Below are 16,402 nucleotides of genomic sequence, written 5' to 3' on the forward strand. Positions count from 1 at the left end.
TAATTTAACAATAATTCAGTAAATAAAAAATTATAATTCAAAATTCATAAACTCAAAATCTTATATCCGTTTATGATCAACATGACTAAAATTTAAGAGAAGTTACACATTTGACTGCTCAACTAAAAACTATTTACATCTATTAGTGATAATTAATACATCGATCGAATATTTTTTTATGAGTCATTTATGTCAATAACATATCCAGTATAATTTTACAAGTGAAGTATGGATCAGACTTTAGAGGGTGGTGTGTATGCAACCTTACACCTACCAGGAACGACTCAAGATGATTAATGGTCTAAAGTCAAAATCAAATGGAATCTTTAAACTTACATTGTTAATAATTTTTATATAATTGATTTCTTCTAAAAAAGAAATTCAATTGATAATATACCCATTCTTATTTTAAATTATTTTTCATGAGACATAGTACTCCAAATATGTCAAATTTCTTCTAATAATTCTATCATTATATATGAAAAGTTTACCTTTTCAACAAATAGTAAATAGGGCCCTCAAATTTGGGGATCTAAGGCACATGCCTTTTTCTTAACACTATTGAGCCACCCCGCCACCCCGGACTCCTACCTCGTGAAAGTAGATATATTATTTTTAAGGGACCTTTGGCTTAAATAAAACATATCAAAATAGAAAATAAAATACATTAATGAAGGAACCATAAAGAAAACAATAGAGAAAGAACGGTAGCAACAACAAAAAGTATGTAAATAATCAAAGTACAGAAAATAACAAGTAATAATAAAATCAATGAATGAAATAACAAGAGATTACTAATTATAAATATCGATAAAGTAAATTAGACCACACTCAATTATTCACTATTCTTCTACTCTAATAAGTGCATATTTTCCTATTCAAAATCATGTCTTAATAAAATATAAGGGCTTATTTGATTGAGAACAACTTACCATGAATTAATTATTTTAAAATTATTATTCTAATCTAAAATGAATTCATCCTAAAATTAACTTATGGAATTAATTATCCTTTACCCTCGGTAGACGTTACTAGTAAGGTCAATGTCAAAAAAAACAAAAAAAAAGAAATTTTCTTGTGAACAAATAAACTGTCCATGTATCACAAACATGAATGCATTAATTACAATCTACCATAGCCTTCAATTTCTTCACCTATTTCTTGAGAAAGACAACCATTTTCATCTCACCAAAAAATAAAAACAAAAAAAAAACTCACTTTTTCCGCTGTCCTTTTTGCTTCTACAGTATTCAATCTCTTCCCTCTTATAAAGACTGATAACAATGTTAATGTAACATGGTTGCAGACCAAATTTCAAGAAAAATACTAGAAAAAAAAAAGAAGATTTTTTTTTGTTTTTGTTTTTGATTTGTTTGGTTAGTGGTGGGTATTGGATCCAATGCCACCAAGTTAATGTTTTTAGTTGTCCAATGTGTTTTTCTTTTTAAATAAAATTCAGCAAAAGAAAAGGGTATTTTAATAGACACTCAAATCATTGCTTTGAGAAGCATTTTTGGGTGTCTCTGCAATCTCTGAGCTTTGTCACGTGAAGTATAGCTAAAAAATAATAATTCAAGAAACCAAAACCCCAAGTCTTGAAATCCTTTATACTATTATATGTATTTTTTAAAAAAAAAAATTGGGTTTTTTGGGGTGCCATTAAAAGTGAAAGTAGTAGTGAAGAGTGAAAAAGTGTTGTGATGCTGATGAGGAAGCTCACTAAATTGGGATTTTGTATTGTTGTGTGTTGGAGTTGCTGTTGATTTTATAAGTCTGTGGTCAAAGTTCTTGTTGTCAATTGATGATAATGACGCTAATTGGTAGATCTGAAGATTCTGGTGTTGATAGTGATCCTGCTAAACATCTACAGACAGAAAATAAAATGTGTTTTGGATCCTTCACTCTTCAAGATTCTATCATCAAATAAGAAAAGACTCTAATTTTGTCCTATGAAAAACCCAAATCAAAAAACTCCATTTTTAGTGAACTTTCTTGTTCCCATTCATCAATGGTGACAACCCAACCAAATCAAGAATCCATTTTTGCTAGCTTTCAAGTAGATCCCTTTAGTGTAAAGACTCCATTTTTAACTCTGCATTTTGAACTTTCTAGTTTGGTGACACCCAACCAAATCAAAAATCCTTTTTTTGCTCTCAAGTAGATCCCTTTAGTTGTCAAGACTCCACTTTTAGCTCTGCATTTTGAATTTTCTTGTTCCCCTTCATCAATGGTGACACCCCAACCAAATCAAGAATCCATTTTTGCTAGTTCTCCAGTAGATCCCTTTAGTGTCAAGACTCCATTTTGAACTTTCTTGTTTCCCATTCATCCATGGTGACACCCAACCAAATAAAGAATCCATTTTTGCTTGCTCTGCAGTAGATCCCTTTAGTGTCAAGACTCCATTTTTAGCTCTCCAGTTTGAACTTTCTTGTTCCCCTTCATCAATGGTGACACCCAACCAAATCAAGATAGTTGCAAGACTCCATTTTTAGCTCTACATTTTGAACTTTCTAGTTCCCCATTCATCAATGTTAACACCACCGAACCAAATCAAGAATCCATTTTTAACTCTCCAGTAGACCCCTTTAGTGTCAAGACTCCATTTTTAGTGCTCAGAATTGTCAAGTTCAATGAAAATCAAGAACCCATTTTCCCTCTTGAGTTGAACAACTTAATGCTCAACAATGGAAATGTCAATTTCAATGGAAATCAAGAACCCATTTTTGTTTTTAAGGTACTGTTCTAATCACAAATTCTTGTTTTTCATTTTCTCAATATATTCTATAGTTATCCCACTTGTAACATCAAGTGATGCTGAAGCACTTTTAGCATTGAAATCCACAATAGACCCCTCAAATTTTCTTGATTGGAAAGAAGGAACTGATTTTTGTCAATGGCAAGGTGTTAAAGAATGCATGAAAGGAAGAGTTACAAAACTTGTAGTTGAAAATCTCAATTTGAGTGGTTTATTGGACCAAAATGCCCTCAATCAATTAGATCAATTACGAGTTTTAAGCTTCAAAGAAAACTCCATTTCCGGCCAAATCCCAAACCTCACCGGACTTCCCAATTTGAAATCACTTTTCCTCAACAACAACAACTTTTCCGGCGAGTTTCCGGTGACCATTACTCTTCTTCACCGTATCAAAGTTGTGGTTCTCGCCGGAAACAAACTCTCCGGCGACATTCCTCCGGCGTTAACAAATTTATCCCGGCTGTATGTTCTTTATCTAGAAGACAATCACTTCACCGGAGAAATCCCTCCGTTAAAACAGCTCAGTTTGAGATTCTTCAATGTGTCAAACAATCAACTTTCCGGTGAAATCCCGAATACCCCGGCGCTTTCTCGGTTCAATGAATCATCTTTTACCGGAAATGTCAAATTGTGTGGAGTACAAATGCATAATAACTGTAAAAACTTTGGTCCTTCGACTAGTCCATCATATCCCATCATTCCAGAAAATGTATCTCATCATAAAAAAAGCAAAAAGCTTATAATCATCATTGTCCCGGTGGTCGCTGGAATCTTGCTCCTCTCCGTTTTGACGGCGATTTTCATAGCATGTGTTAGAAACAGAAGAAGAAAAACTCAAGATGGAAAGAGCAAAGGAGTTGAAGGTGGTGGAGGCGAGGGAGGGGAAGAAGAGGGGACTAGTCGTGGTGGCAATGGTGGTGGTGGTGGTAGGGATGATAATATTGGTGGAAAAGAAGGGGCATTTTCATGGGATCAAGGAAGTGGAGGATTAGGGACATTGGTGTTTTGTGGACCAGGAGATCAACAAATGAATTACACCTTAGAGGATTTGTTGAAAGCATCAGCTGAGACATTAGGGAGGGGTATAATAGGAAGTACATATAAAGCTGTGATGGAATCCGGCTACATTGTGACGGTGAAGCGGCTGAGGGATTCGAGATTTCCGAGGTTAGAGGAATTCCGGCGACACGTGGAGATTATTGGTAGGCTAAGACATCCTAACTTGGTCCCACTCCGAGCATATTTTCAAGCTAAGGAAGAACGTTTGGTTGTTTATGATTATTTCCCTAATGGCAGCCTCTTCTCCCTCGTTCATGGTACGTATTCCATCGTTCATTTATCTATTTATAGTTCATTTTGCTTTTATCTGTTTTAGTCTAATGAAATCGTGAATAAAACAAGAAAAGAGGGCTATAGTTGAGCTCATGAATATTGAAAGGAAGTAAAAACCGGGAAAGTTGAATTTGTTAGTAGTGAAAGAAGAAAAAAATGGGTATGGTTGAGCTCGTGAATAGTGAAAGGAAGGAAAAACCGGGATCGTTAAGTTCGTGAGTAGTGAAAGAAAGAAAAAAAGGGATAGATTTGGCGGGAAGAATTTGCACTTGAGTGGTATAAGGTGGGATTAAGATAAGGGGAAATAACTTATATATGTCTTGTATATACATCAAATCAATATATGCATTACATGTGTTTTTTATTAAATTAGTTATCGAATAGTTGATTAACGCCTAGTGCTCTTCTCTTGAGGTTAAACTAGTTTACTTTTGTGCAAATACCAAGTGGGGAAAAATTCTTTTTCATGAGATCACTGGTTTATAACTCAATCTCTCGAAGATTCGGATCCTTTCATGACATGGCCTTTTCTTATCTTGAATTCAAATCTGTGACCTCTTTAAGCTTGGCTGTTTTATGGGGAGCATTGGAGGACTTTAGTGTCTCTTTATTTTCCTAATTTTTTGTGTTTATATTTGTGTACTTAGCATATTTTCCTTGAATTGTTTTTGCTATTTAATATGTTTATTTATCTTCTTCAGTTTTCTGTCCTTTTTCTTTTTTCTTTTTTTGTTAATTTTGAATAATTTCCATATAATTGGTTTGGTAGTGTATCACTTTCTGGTCTCTCCTGTGGGTTCTTTTTGGTGATGGTAGGGAAGAGAGGGCCAACAAAGAATTGAGTTAGCTGGCCAAGGAGGACAAACATGTAGATTGTAAAGAAAGTTCCAAACTTGCTTTGGTATACTGATGAGAAGATTATAGAAAAATATTATTTTGTTTAAATAATTGAATAAGTTAAAAAAAAAAAAACTAAAATAACTAAACTCTTCTCATCTTGTTCTCTATGGACTACAGATGTCATTTTATTTATACGAAAAGAGGTCATAGAACTAAAGGGGAGTATAGTTGTTGGCCTTTTGGAATGTTACAAAGGGTGATATTCCATTAAAATGGATTGTGAAAAAGATGTTTATTGTGTTTCGGTTATTGCACTATTTTGTTGTTGTTATTATTCCTTTTCTGAATTATTTGTCATGTTTTCTTCAATGCCATTTTTCCTTTCATAACTACTCTATTTAGCTGCACCTGAGCCGAGGGTCCTTCGGAAACAACCTCTCTATCTGCACAAGGTAGGGGTAAAGTCTGTGTAGCCTCTAACCTCCCCGGACTCCACGTGTGGGATTTCACGTTGTTGTTGGATTGTGAAAAAGATGGCCCTCTGGGAAGAGAAAATTCAAATTAGGAATCTAAACAATGATGTCACTGCTACACTCGCATATTTTGGCCTTGTCATTTACTGCATAGAGCCTAAACAGTTGTCCACCATATATGGAGATAACACATGATACTTTGATATTAGAAAAGACAAAATCATAGTTTTCGGCAATAACTTTACTATAAGGTGGACCGGCTCTGCCTGGGTGTTTGACCCTGTATATTGCTCGAATTTGTTGACGTAAGATAAGAGCTTCTCTTCCTTCTGCTGATTTCATGACTTGTATGGTAAGCTGTTAACTGCTAAATTGACCATTGAGCTTCCTAAGATATCTGGAAAAATAAATATTTTCCTCCTGATTCAAAAAGAACAGCAACAACAACAACATACCCAGTGTAGTCCACAAGTACGGTCCGGGGAGGGTGATGTGTACACAGAAAAACAGAATTTTTCTTACACTAGTCACTAGCGATTAGAAGTTTCATCATTCTCTGTCAAAATTACAAGATTTATGAAGTTCCAAAATAGTCTGCACTATTTAGCTTTTAACATCTCTTCTTCTCTCCACATTATATCTTGTGATGATAGTTTGAGATATTCTAAAGTTGATTTGTTCCAAGTAAATTGAAGTTGCACCAACGTTGTATTCCAGAGTGTGTTCAATGTGATATTTACTTTTCTTCCATTTAGGGAAACAAGAATGCAATACACCAGTGACATGAAAAATAAGTTATATATCATATAAACTATTGTCAATCGACATGCTGAACACTGGGATCACTACATGTAGTATAGCAATTTGGGTAATAATCAATAATAAGGTAGTCTAGATGCTAGTCTCTTCATCCAAGTTGTGGTGATGCAGTGAAGGCATTGAAAGTGAGTTGCTTTGTGAGGCCATTAGACCATTTCAGGCACTAAATCAATGTGACGGAGCCACAGAGATAAAGGCATACCTAAGTTATTTTTGGACTAAAGAGAACGTGGAAGGTGCTTTATGCAACAACAACAACATATCCAGTGTAATCCCACAAAGTGGGGTCCAGACTTTACCCCTACCTTAGAAGGTAGAGAGGTTATTTCCGATAGACCCTCGGCTCTAGAAAAACAATTCAAAGCAGTTTGGATGGAAGGTGCTTTATGCATCTAGCAATTGTATACTCCATATGCAAGTATCATCTCAAATAGTGTGTTACCTTTCATGTGCTCTTACCTTGTTACTAGTCATTGTAAGACCACATCTGATGTTTCAATACATGGGGGTGGCAATCGAATTTTTGAAGAGAACATATTTAAAGTTAGCCAGGACTCTCTTATTTTCATGTATTTGGACAACCAATTTGTTTTGTTATTCAAATAATGTTCCAGATGATAACTATGATATTTTTTTTACAATTTGCTAACTTTTTCAGGAACGAGGGCTAATAGTGGTTCAAAGCCTCTTCACTGGACTTCCTGTCTCAAAATTGCAGAGGATGTGGCTGCTGGATTGCTTCATATCCATCAGAACCCTGGTCTGACTCACGGGAACTTGAAATCATCAAATGTACTCTTGGGGGCCGACTTTGAGTCGTGTCTTACAGATTATTGCCTCATGCCATTTAGGAATCCAAATTCTCCTGAGGAATCGGGTGCTTCTTCCCTCTTCTACAGAGCTCCTGAGTGTCGTGACATTCGAAGGCCAGTTACCCATCAGGCCGATGTCTATAGCTTTGGTGTCCTCCTGTTGGAGCTCCTCACGGGAAAAACTCCATTCCAAGATCTTGTTCAAGAACACGGATCAGACATACCGAGGTGGGTGAGATCTGTTCGAGAAGAAGAAACTGAATCAGGTGATGAACCTGCCTCTAGTAATGAAGTCTCGGAAGAGAAACTTGGTGCTCTCTTAAACGTAGCTATGGCGTGTGTATCACTTGTACCTGAGAATCGACCCACAATGAAGGATGTTTTGAGGATGATCCGGGATGCTAGGGCAGAAGCTCAAGGATCTTCTAATAGCAGTGATCATTCACCAGGAAGATGGTCGGATACTGTCCAAAGCTTGCCAAGAGATGAACATTTGAGCATATGAGTTTGTACTATACTTATGAAGGCTCCGAATAACGTGTCTTGATTCTTTCGGAAGGTGAAAGTTTCTTCGGAAGTTAGGCATCATCGATGAATTTGAGTTCTCAGGGATTTGTTGATTCAGTTCTTGTAAAGTCTAAGGGCTTTCTACTTTTCTTGTTTTTCTAGGTTTTAGCTGTTTGTATGTAGGAGATTTGCTTTTATACCACTTGATTGACATTTACCAGTTTATGATCCATTCCTGATTCAAAAGTTTGTTGTCAGCATGTTTTGTGAGGATGTTATTGTAATTGAGGTTCCAACACTTCTGTAACATAGTTTCTCACTTTCTTGTTTGTATCCAACTTCATATTTTACATTCAAGATATCTTACGGAAATGGTTGATAAAATAATCTTCATGCTGCATGAAAAGAGATAATCTACGAAGGGCTTCGGTCTAGTGGTAAGAGCATATCACATGACATGTGGATTAGGAGTACAACATTCATTCAAACCTTGCCCCGGACAAAAATATGATTGCTACTTTCTTGCCTTGGTTCATTGCATTCAGGATAATGTAATAAAAAGTCGTTTGCTTTAGAAGTAAGTAGGCAATATGATATTTAAGAGGAAAAAAATAAAGAGACAAACTAATTACCCGTCGAGTTTCAAAACATTGGTCTTCAAAAATTTAGATTACTATTATCTAATTGAGCCTAACAACAACAATATATTCAGTGTAGTTCAACAAAATGAAATCTGTAGAGGATAGATTGTATGCAAACTAATACTACTGGTACTAAGGGAGACACAAGAATGAGGCGTCAAACTATCCTAAACCCACCCGGCATGACAGTGAGACATGCTCGATTAACTATTACCCTTCTACCCTAATTCACAATCTCCAAATCATCTTATCTAAGGTCATGTCCCTGTTGAGTTGAAGATGCATTATATCCTATCTAATCACTTCTCTCCAATTCTTCTTCAACCTATGTATACCCCTCCTCGAACCTACCATCATCAACCTCTCACACCTCCTCACTAGGGCATCTTCACATTCTCCAACCATCTCAGCTCGCTTCCTCGTCTTGTCGACTACTGAAATCACTTCTACCCTTGTCTTGTATGTCTTCGTTCCTAATCTAATTCCTTCTCGTATGTCCATACATCCACCTTAACATCCTTATTTTCGTACCCTCATTTTCTGAACACACGAATTCTTAACCGACCAACTCTCCTTGATTTATTTTAACTTATAATGGAAAAACAAGGGTTTGAACGTTGACTCTGCTTATATCCTACATTCACATTAATGCTAAGTCATGCCTGGTGTGATGTCTTATGTAGGTCTTTAATAACTAAAATTAGATTAGTAATTAAATATATACCTATTTGTGTTCATATGACTTAACTCCAGTGAAAGAGTAACACGAGGAAATAAGACAACAAATAATGCAATTGAATATTGATGTTATTATATTCCACGTGTTTCATAGTGTGAGTAGTTTTCTAGTTGTCTTTTTTATAATTGATGATGTCCAAAGTCATTTCGTGCACACTTTCTTTATGGAGTATTTATTATCTGTGGATTTGGACGAACTTAGATTAATTTCAGGGGTATTTGCTATCTTCACTAGCATATGTATAAATAATTTTATCTCTCAAGGCTTCAACTTGTTCTACGAGATACTTATTATCTCTCAACAACATAAATACCAAATAATTATGTTCACATATTAATTTATCATATAATCATCGACTAATAATTATTATATCATAATTTGTAATTGACTTTGAGTTTGGTGGTAGTTATTACTTAGTAATCAAGGACACTACAATGTGTGGAAAAATTTGAGCAAGAGAACATGTGGTAGAATTCATATTATGTAGACCTCTTTTCTGTTTCCTTGGCACTTTCTAGTTCTTGGTTCCACATTAAATTCAACATTATACAGATTGTAAATATAAATTAAAAAAATTAAATATATCTCTCAACTATTTATAGAGTTAAAATTGTTCTATTTTAGATAGTTCAAAGCTAAATTGGATTTTTATTTTTTATTTTTGGGTAACTGTTGGTAAATAAGGTATTTTTGAGCTATTTCGATAATTAAAAGACATTTTTAAGTCAAAAACATAACGATAAGAATATTTTTGAGCCAAAACGCAATGAAGGTTAAAACTAACTTATTTTGAAGTCTTGAGAGTATATTTGACCTTTTCCCCTTAGATCTAACATTATATAAATCTTACCTAAGGTAGTTTAGATTAATTAATAAGGTTGTAGGCAAATTAAAAGATTTAAAGTCTGTAGATTCAAAATGAATTTAACTTATTATATATTGATTTTTTTTTATTTTTTTATGTTTTTAAGTAATTTAAATTTGGTGATGATTGTATATTTGACTCCAATTATAACAATGAGTTTAGTTGGACTTATAGAACTTACTCTAGATCTGATTCTTTTAATTACACATGCAAATCGTAATGAAAAAAAAATGATAAAATTGAGGGTGTATTTGATATAAAAGAAAAGTTTTTCAATTTTTCCATGTTTGGTTAATCAAAATTTTTAGAAAATATTTTTTGAAAAAATCAATTTCTTAAAAATGACTTCCCTCTTAAAAGTAGAGAACACAAGTGTCGTAAGTTTTTCAATTTTTCCAATGTTTGATTATTGATTTAGCGTGTTTACAAATCAAAATGTAATAAATTGAATTGATTTACAAAAATCGGACCAAATCGATCAGTAACCACCCCTAGTCACAAGTGATATTCCACACTAAGGGACCATTTGGTTACTGGATAAAGGTTAAGTTATTCAGGTATAAAATATTGCATAAGTTTTATCATGTTTGGTAGCATTTTTATATAAGGTATAAAATTTAACGCACATAATACTATGTTTGGTTAGAAAATTAGAAAATCACATAACTAATACATGTGTAAGTTATGAGTCAATCTATGTATTATTTTATGCGGGGTAGAAGACGGAATAAGTTATACCTGAATAACTAATACATGAATAAAAATAAAAAATGACAATTTTACCCTTCTTTAGGGTAAGAAGAAGCAAACCTAAAACACATAAAACAAAGTCATTGTTCTTTCTTTACGCAAAAGAGATCTCAAGATGATTACAGGTAGAATTTCTTCACAACTGGCGTTCTCAAATGATGCGAAGAAGCTTCTCTATGCACAGAAAACACCGTTTGATTGAAGTATATAATGACAACAAATAATTTATTTTTAAGAAGTATATAATGTTTATTAATTTTTAACATAACACATCAACATCTAAAGAAATTATTAAACTATGTATTACTAATACTGCATAACTAAATCATGTATTACTAATACTTGCATAACTAAACCCTTTATTACTAATACATGCATAACTCTAACTGTTAGAACACCATTGAAGGTGTTCAAGCCCACTCTTCCATAGATGGAGAGTGAGCTGAAGAGGAGAAGTCTGTGAAGGGAGAAGAGTAGATAGAGAAGAGAGAATGAGAAGAGTAAAGTTAGAAAGAGAGAGAGTTCCAAAATATCAGTATATCTTATTCATTATACTGTACTCAATCGTGTATTTATACTTGTACATGGAGAGGTATGAATACATCTACTAACTACTTCCTAACTGATTCTTAACAGAATACTAACTACTTTTAGTTAGTCTAACAAACTCCTAACAACCATTAGCTTGTCAAGTACTCATTTTGTCAACACTCCCCCTCAAGCTTATGGTTTAAACAAATTCATGACTCCTAAACCACTTAGGAGTGTTTGGTGTTGTGCTTTGCCCAAGCTCTTTGTGAGTAGATCAGCCAGTTGATCTTCAGTGTGAGTGAACTCAGTTTACAGAACTCCTTGGCAAATCTTTTCTCTTACAAAGTGACAGTCTATGTCAATGTGTTTAGTCCTTTCATGGAAAATTGGATTTGCTGCAATTTGTATTGCAGATTTGCTGTCACACATCATTCTAACAGGAAGCTCAACTTGAATACCAAGTTCTCTGAACAAGCCAATTAGCCAGGTTACCTCTGCTGCACAATTTGCCATACTCCTGAACTCAGCCTCAGCTGAGCTTCTGGAGACTGTCTCTTGTTTCTTGGATTTCCAAGAGATGAGGGCCTCACCAAATTTAACTAAGTAACCTGTGACAAACCTTCTCGTTTCTAGACATGCACCCCAATCTGAGTCACAATAAGCAAGAAGTTGATTTGAAGAGGTTGCTAGCATGAAGAGTCCAAGGCCTGGGGCATCTTTAATGTATCTTACAACTCTGAGTGCTGCAGCCATGTATGATTCCTTGAGGCAGTGCATATATTGACTTAACTTCTGTACTGAGAAAGATAGATCAGGTCTTGTCATTGTAAGGTAGAGAAGTCTTCCAACTAGCCTTTGGTACCTACCAGGGTCCTTCAGCACAGGATCTGTGTGTTCTTCTTTGGGAGGAATACATTCATCAAACTTTACAGATGTGAGTTTCAGATTTTGTTCAAGTGGTGTACCTGCAGGTTTAGCTCCCCCTAGACCAGCTTCAGCTATTAATTCCAAGGAATAATTCCTTTGAGACAAGTGTATACCTTGACTGGATCTGGCAACTTCAATTCCTAGGAAAAATTTGAGTTCTCCTAGATCCTTCATCTTGAATTGTTTCTGCAGGTCTTTCCTTGTGCTGTCTATGAGAATTTGTCTGCTCCCAGTGATCAGAAGATCATCTACATAGACTAATATAATGACTATGTCACCTTCATCCTGCTTAGTGAACAGGGAATAGTCATAGTGACTCTGAGTAAATCCCAACTGCAGCAGTGCTTCTGTTAGCTTTAGGTTCCACTGTCTGGGAGCTTGTTTGAGGCCATAGAGTGACTTGTGGAGTTTGCAGACTTTACCCTTCTCCCCCTGTCTAGCAAACCCAGCAGGGATAGTCATGTAGACCTCTTCTAAGAGATCACCATTGAGGAAAGCATTATGAACATCCATTTGATGAATAACCCAGTGTTTAGCAGCAGCATGAGCAATAACTGACCTGACAGTGACCATCTTGGCAACAGGGCTGAAAGTCTCACTGTAATCCAAACCTTCTTGTTGGTTGTACCCTTTTGCAACTAATCTGGCCTTAAATCTTTCAACCTCACCTGAAGCCTTGTACTTGATCTTGTACACCCACTTGCAGCCAATAGGTGTCTTACCAGGGGGCAGATCCACCACAGACCAAGTGTGATTATCCTGCAAGGCAGAAATTTCAAGCTGCATAGCCTGAATCTACTTGGGATCCAGAGAAGCTTCAGAATAGGAGGAAAGTTCAGAGATGGCAGAGTAAGAAGCAAGGGTGTGGATATAGGCTGGGGACAGATGAGCATAGGACAGGTGTGCAGAGATGGGGTATGATGAGGAGCTATGAGCAGCAGTGACAAAGTCCTGAAGCCACAAAGGAGGCTTAGTTTGTCTAGATGACTTCCTAGTGGGAAGGACATGGGGTGGAGAAGAAAGATCAGGAGAAGAAGGCACAGCAGGACAGACACTAGAGGGAACTGAAGGCACAGGGGAGGAGATTGGGGGTGATTGAGAAGAAGATTCAACAGTGTCTGAGAGAGTAGTGAGAACAGGAAAAAGAGGATTTGAGGAGATGTGGAGCTCTTTGAAAGGAAAGACATCTTCCTTGAATACTACATTTCTATTGACAAACAGTGATTTGGAATGCAGGTCATATAGAAGGTAGCCCTTTTGAGACATAGAGTACCCCATCAGGACTGCAGGAATAGCTCTAGGAGCAAATTTGTCTGACACATTTGGACAGGCAGCATAGCACAGGCACCCAAAGGTCCTGATATGAGTGAGTGAAGGAGGCTGTGAATACAGCAATTCAAAAGGAGATTTGTAATAAAGTAGTTTAGAGGGTAGTATGTTGAGCAAATAGACAGCAGTTGTAACACACTCACCCCAAAATTTCAAGGGAATGCTGGCTTGAAATCTGAGAGCCCTGGCCATGTTCAAGATAGTTCTGTGTTTCCTTTCAGCAACACCATTTTGTTGGGGTGTATATGTACATGTACTCTGATGAAGAATCCCAAGGGTGGACAGTAGAGATTGGAATTCATGGCTGAAGAATTCACTGCCATTATCAGATCTAAAAGTCTTAACAGTGGTAGAAAAAAATTTGTGAACCTGTGAGAAGAACTTTCTTAGCACCACTATAGTGTCAGCTTTGGAGGTAATAAGAAACACCCAAGTATATCTTGAAAAGTCATCTACTATAGTGACAAAATATTTCATTCCAGCATGAGTTGGTACTCTATAGGGACCCCATATATCACAATGAACTAGTTCAAATGCAGACTTAGACACATTAGAACTAGTTGGGAATGGGAGTTTAGGTTGTTTAGCTAAAGGGCAAACAGTGCAAGATAAATCCACATTTGTTTGTACAAGGTCAAGACCTGTGGACCTCTTTATTACATCTATAGGTGCATGACCTAATCTTCTATGCCACAAAGACATGGACTCAATTTGACTTGATTGATGTGCTGAGGGAACAGGAACAGCTGGGACTGAGTTGATGAAGTCTTCCTTGAGGATGTAGAGACCCCGTTCTTCTCTACCAATCCCCCTGACCAGTCCACTGGAGAGATCCTGAAAGATACAAAAATCAGGAAAGAATGCAGCCATACACTGAAGTTCCTTAGTAAGTTATGATACAGATAATAAGTTACACTTGAAGTCCGGAACAAATAGCACATTGCTGATACTTTGGTTTCCAAACACTTTTGTTTTCCCAGTGTGTGAGACGGATGTTACATTTCCAGTGGGAAGTTGTACTTCCCTCTTATCAAAGTTAGGCATTAGTTGAATTGTGTCTAGTGCATCTAGACTAGCAGTTATGTGATCTGTTGCTCCTGTATCAACTATCCATTCCTTAGGCACATGTTTGGATACTAAAGCTGACAAAATACTACCTGCTGAGGCTGCTTTGACTGAGTGTTCCCCTGCATTTTCAGTTCCTTTTGCTAGCATCTGCATGATTTGCTGGTACTGGCTTTGTGTGAAGAAGCCTGTTGGAGCTGGGAGATTTGAACTGGTAACATCAGGTTGTAAGGCCTCTGCTTGATTTGCATAGGAAGTAGCACCTTTCTTCTTTGACTTCCAGCCTGCAGGATAACCTTTAACCTTGAAACATTGTTCTTTGGTGTGTCCCCTGTATCCACACACTTCACACACCACCACAGGTTTCTGAGACTTCTGTGGATGTGGCTTATATTGAGAGTTATAGTGTCCTCTATTTGGTTGAATGCCTCCACCTCCTCCTGATTGATGTCCAAAGTTACCACTCCCTTGAGTATGAGCTTTCTGACTGAATAGGGTTGTGCTTTCAATAATCCTATGATTTGAAGTTTCAGAACTTGCACTCGTCAGATTTCTCTGACTCTCATGATCTAGGATGAGAGAGAAAGCTTTGTTTAGGTTAGGAGTGGGAGTCTGAAGCAGAATTTGACCTCTGGCAGCCGAGTAGGACTCATTCAGTCCCATTAAAAACTGAAGTAATCGTTGATACTCAAAATGTTCTTTGAATTTCCTGGACTCATCACAAGAGCATCCTGGATACGGCATAATTGAGTCAAACTCATTCCATAGGCTCTTCAATGTAGTATAATAGTCAGTTACTGACAAAACTCCTTGGTTTAGGCTATGAATCTCCTTATGAAGGTGAAACACATGCACTCCATTGATTTTGTCGAATCTTTCCTTCAAGTCACACCACACTCTGTGAGCATCATCACTATACACAACACTACTGAGCAGTTCTGGTCTTACAGCGTTCATGATCCATGACAGGACAACCGCATTGCACTTCTCCCAACTGTCAACATACTCAGGACCAAACTTAGACATAGGAAATCTACCATCCACAAACCCTAGCTTGCTCTTACCTCGAAGTCCAATACGCATGGATCTACTCCAGATTGCGTAATTTTCTGAACCTGTGAGTTGTAAGGAGATCAAGGAGCTTCCTGGAGTGTCGTTTGGTTGAAGATAGAGTGGATGATTGTGGTCTATCACCGGAACTCTAAAGTAGTCTGTTTCAGCTGTGAGGTTTATGTTTGGGTTGTTCATTTCTGCAGATTCGCCTTCGGCTTCAGTTGTGACAGCCATTTTTCAACACCTTGAGCTTTGATTTTCTTCTAAATTGCGAGTTGCAGACTCTTGTAGCTACACACCGTAGGTCGCAACCTCGCTCTGATACCATGTTAGAACACCATTGAAGGTGTTCAAGCCCACTCTTCCATAGATGGAGAGTGAGCTGAAGAGGAGAAGTCTGTGAAGAGAGAAGAGTAGATAGAGAAGAGAGAATGAGAAGAGTAAAGTTAGAAAGAGAGAGAGTTCCAAAATATCAGTATATCTCATTCATTATACTGTACTCAATCATGTATTTATACTTGTACATGGAGAGGTATGAATACATCTACTAACTACTTCCTAACTGATTCTTAACAGAATACTAACTACTTTTAGTTAGTCTAACAAACTCCTAACAACCATTAGCTTGTCAAATACTCATTTTGTCAACACTAACCAGCAACGAAATGGTCCCTAATGGTTTCCTCTTAACCCTTGAACATCCATCCCATAGTCCCTACATTCACCACCCTCACACCTAATCCTATCTCACTCATGTACTAGATTATACATAAATATATTTTAAATAATAATTTTTTATTTACTTATCAAACATAAAAAAAAACAAAAACTTACTTTTCTAGTTAAGGACCCTATATCTGTATGGTGCCTACAATTTCACCCCTCTCTACATTTGGAGTCACTCCCCTATCTTGACATAGTGTCGCATAATGGGAGCTCATCTAAAACCTTTTATTTAGGC

The 16,402-nt window shown here is 36.6% G+C and overlaps 1 protein-coding gene across 1 annotated transcript; it reads left to right on the plus strand.

Moving 5' to 3' along the window:
• The first annotated feature begins 1,293 nt into the window (after positions 1–1,293).
• On the plus strand, positions 1,294–7,848 carry LOC129870520 (inactive leucine-rich repeat receptor-like serine/threonine-protein kinase At1g60630). The gene is made up of 2 exons (XM_055945332.1): positions 1,294–4,074; positions 6,881–7,848. The coding sequence occupies exons 1-2, from the start codon at positions 2,688–2,690 to the stop codon at positions 7,537–7,539; spliced, it is 2,046 nt and encodes a 681-aa protein (XP_055801307.1). The 5' UTR covers positions 1,294–2,687; the 3' UTR covers positions 7,540–7,848.
• The last annotated feature ends 8,554 nt before the right edge of the window (positions 7,849–16,402 follow it).

The sequence above is a fragment of the Solanum dulcamara genome, chromosome 10 (genome assembly GCF_947179165.1).
Source record: "Solanum dulcamara chromosome 10, daSolDulc1.2, whole genome shotgun sequence".
Lineage (NCBI taxonomy): Eukaryota > Viridiplantae > Streptophyta > Magnoliopsida > Solanales > Solanaceae > Solanum > Solanum dulcamara.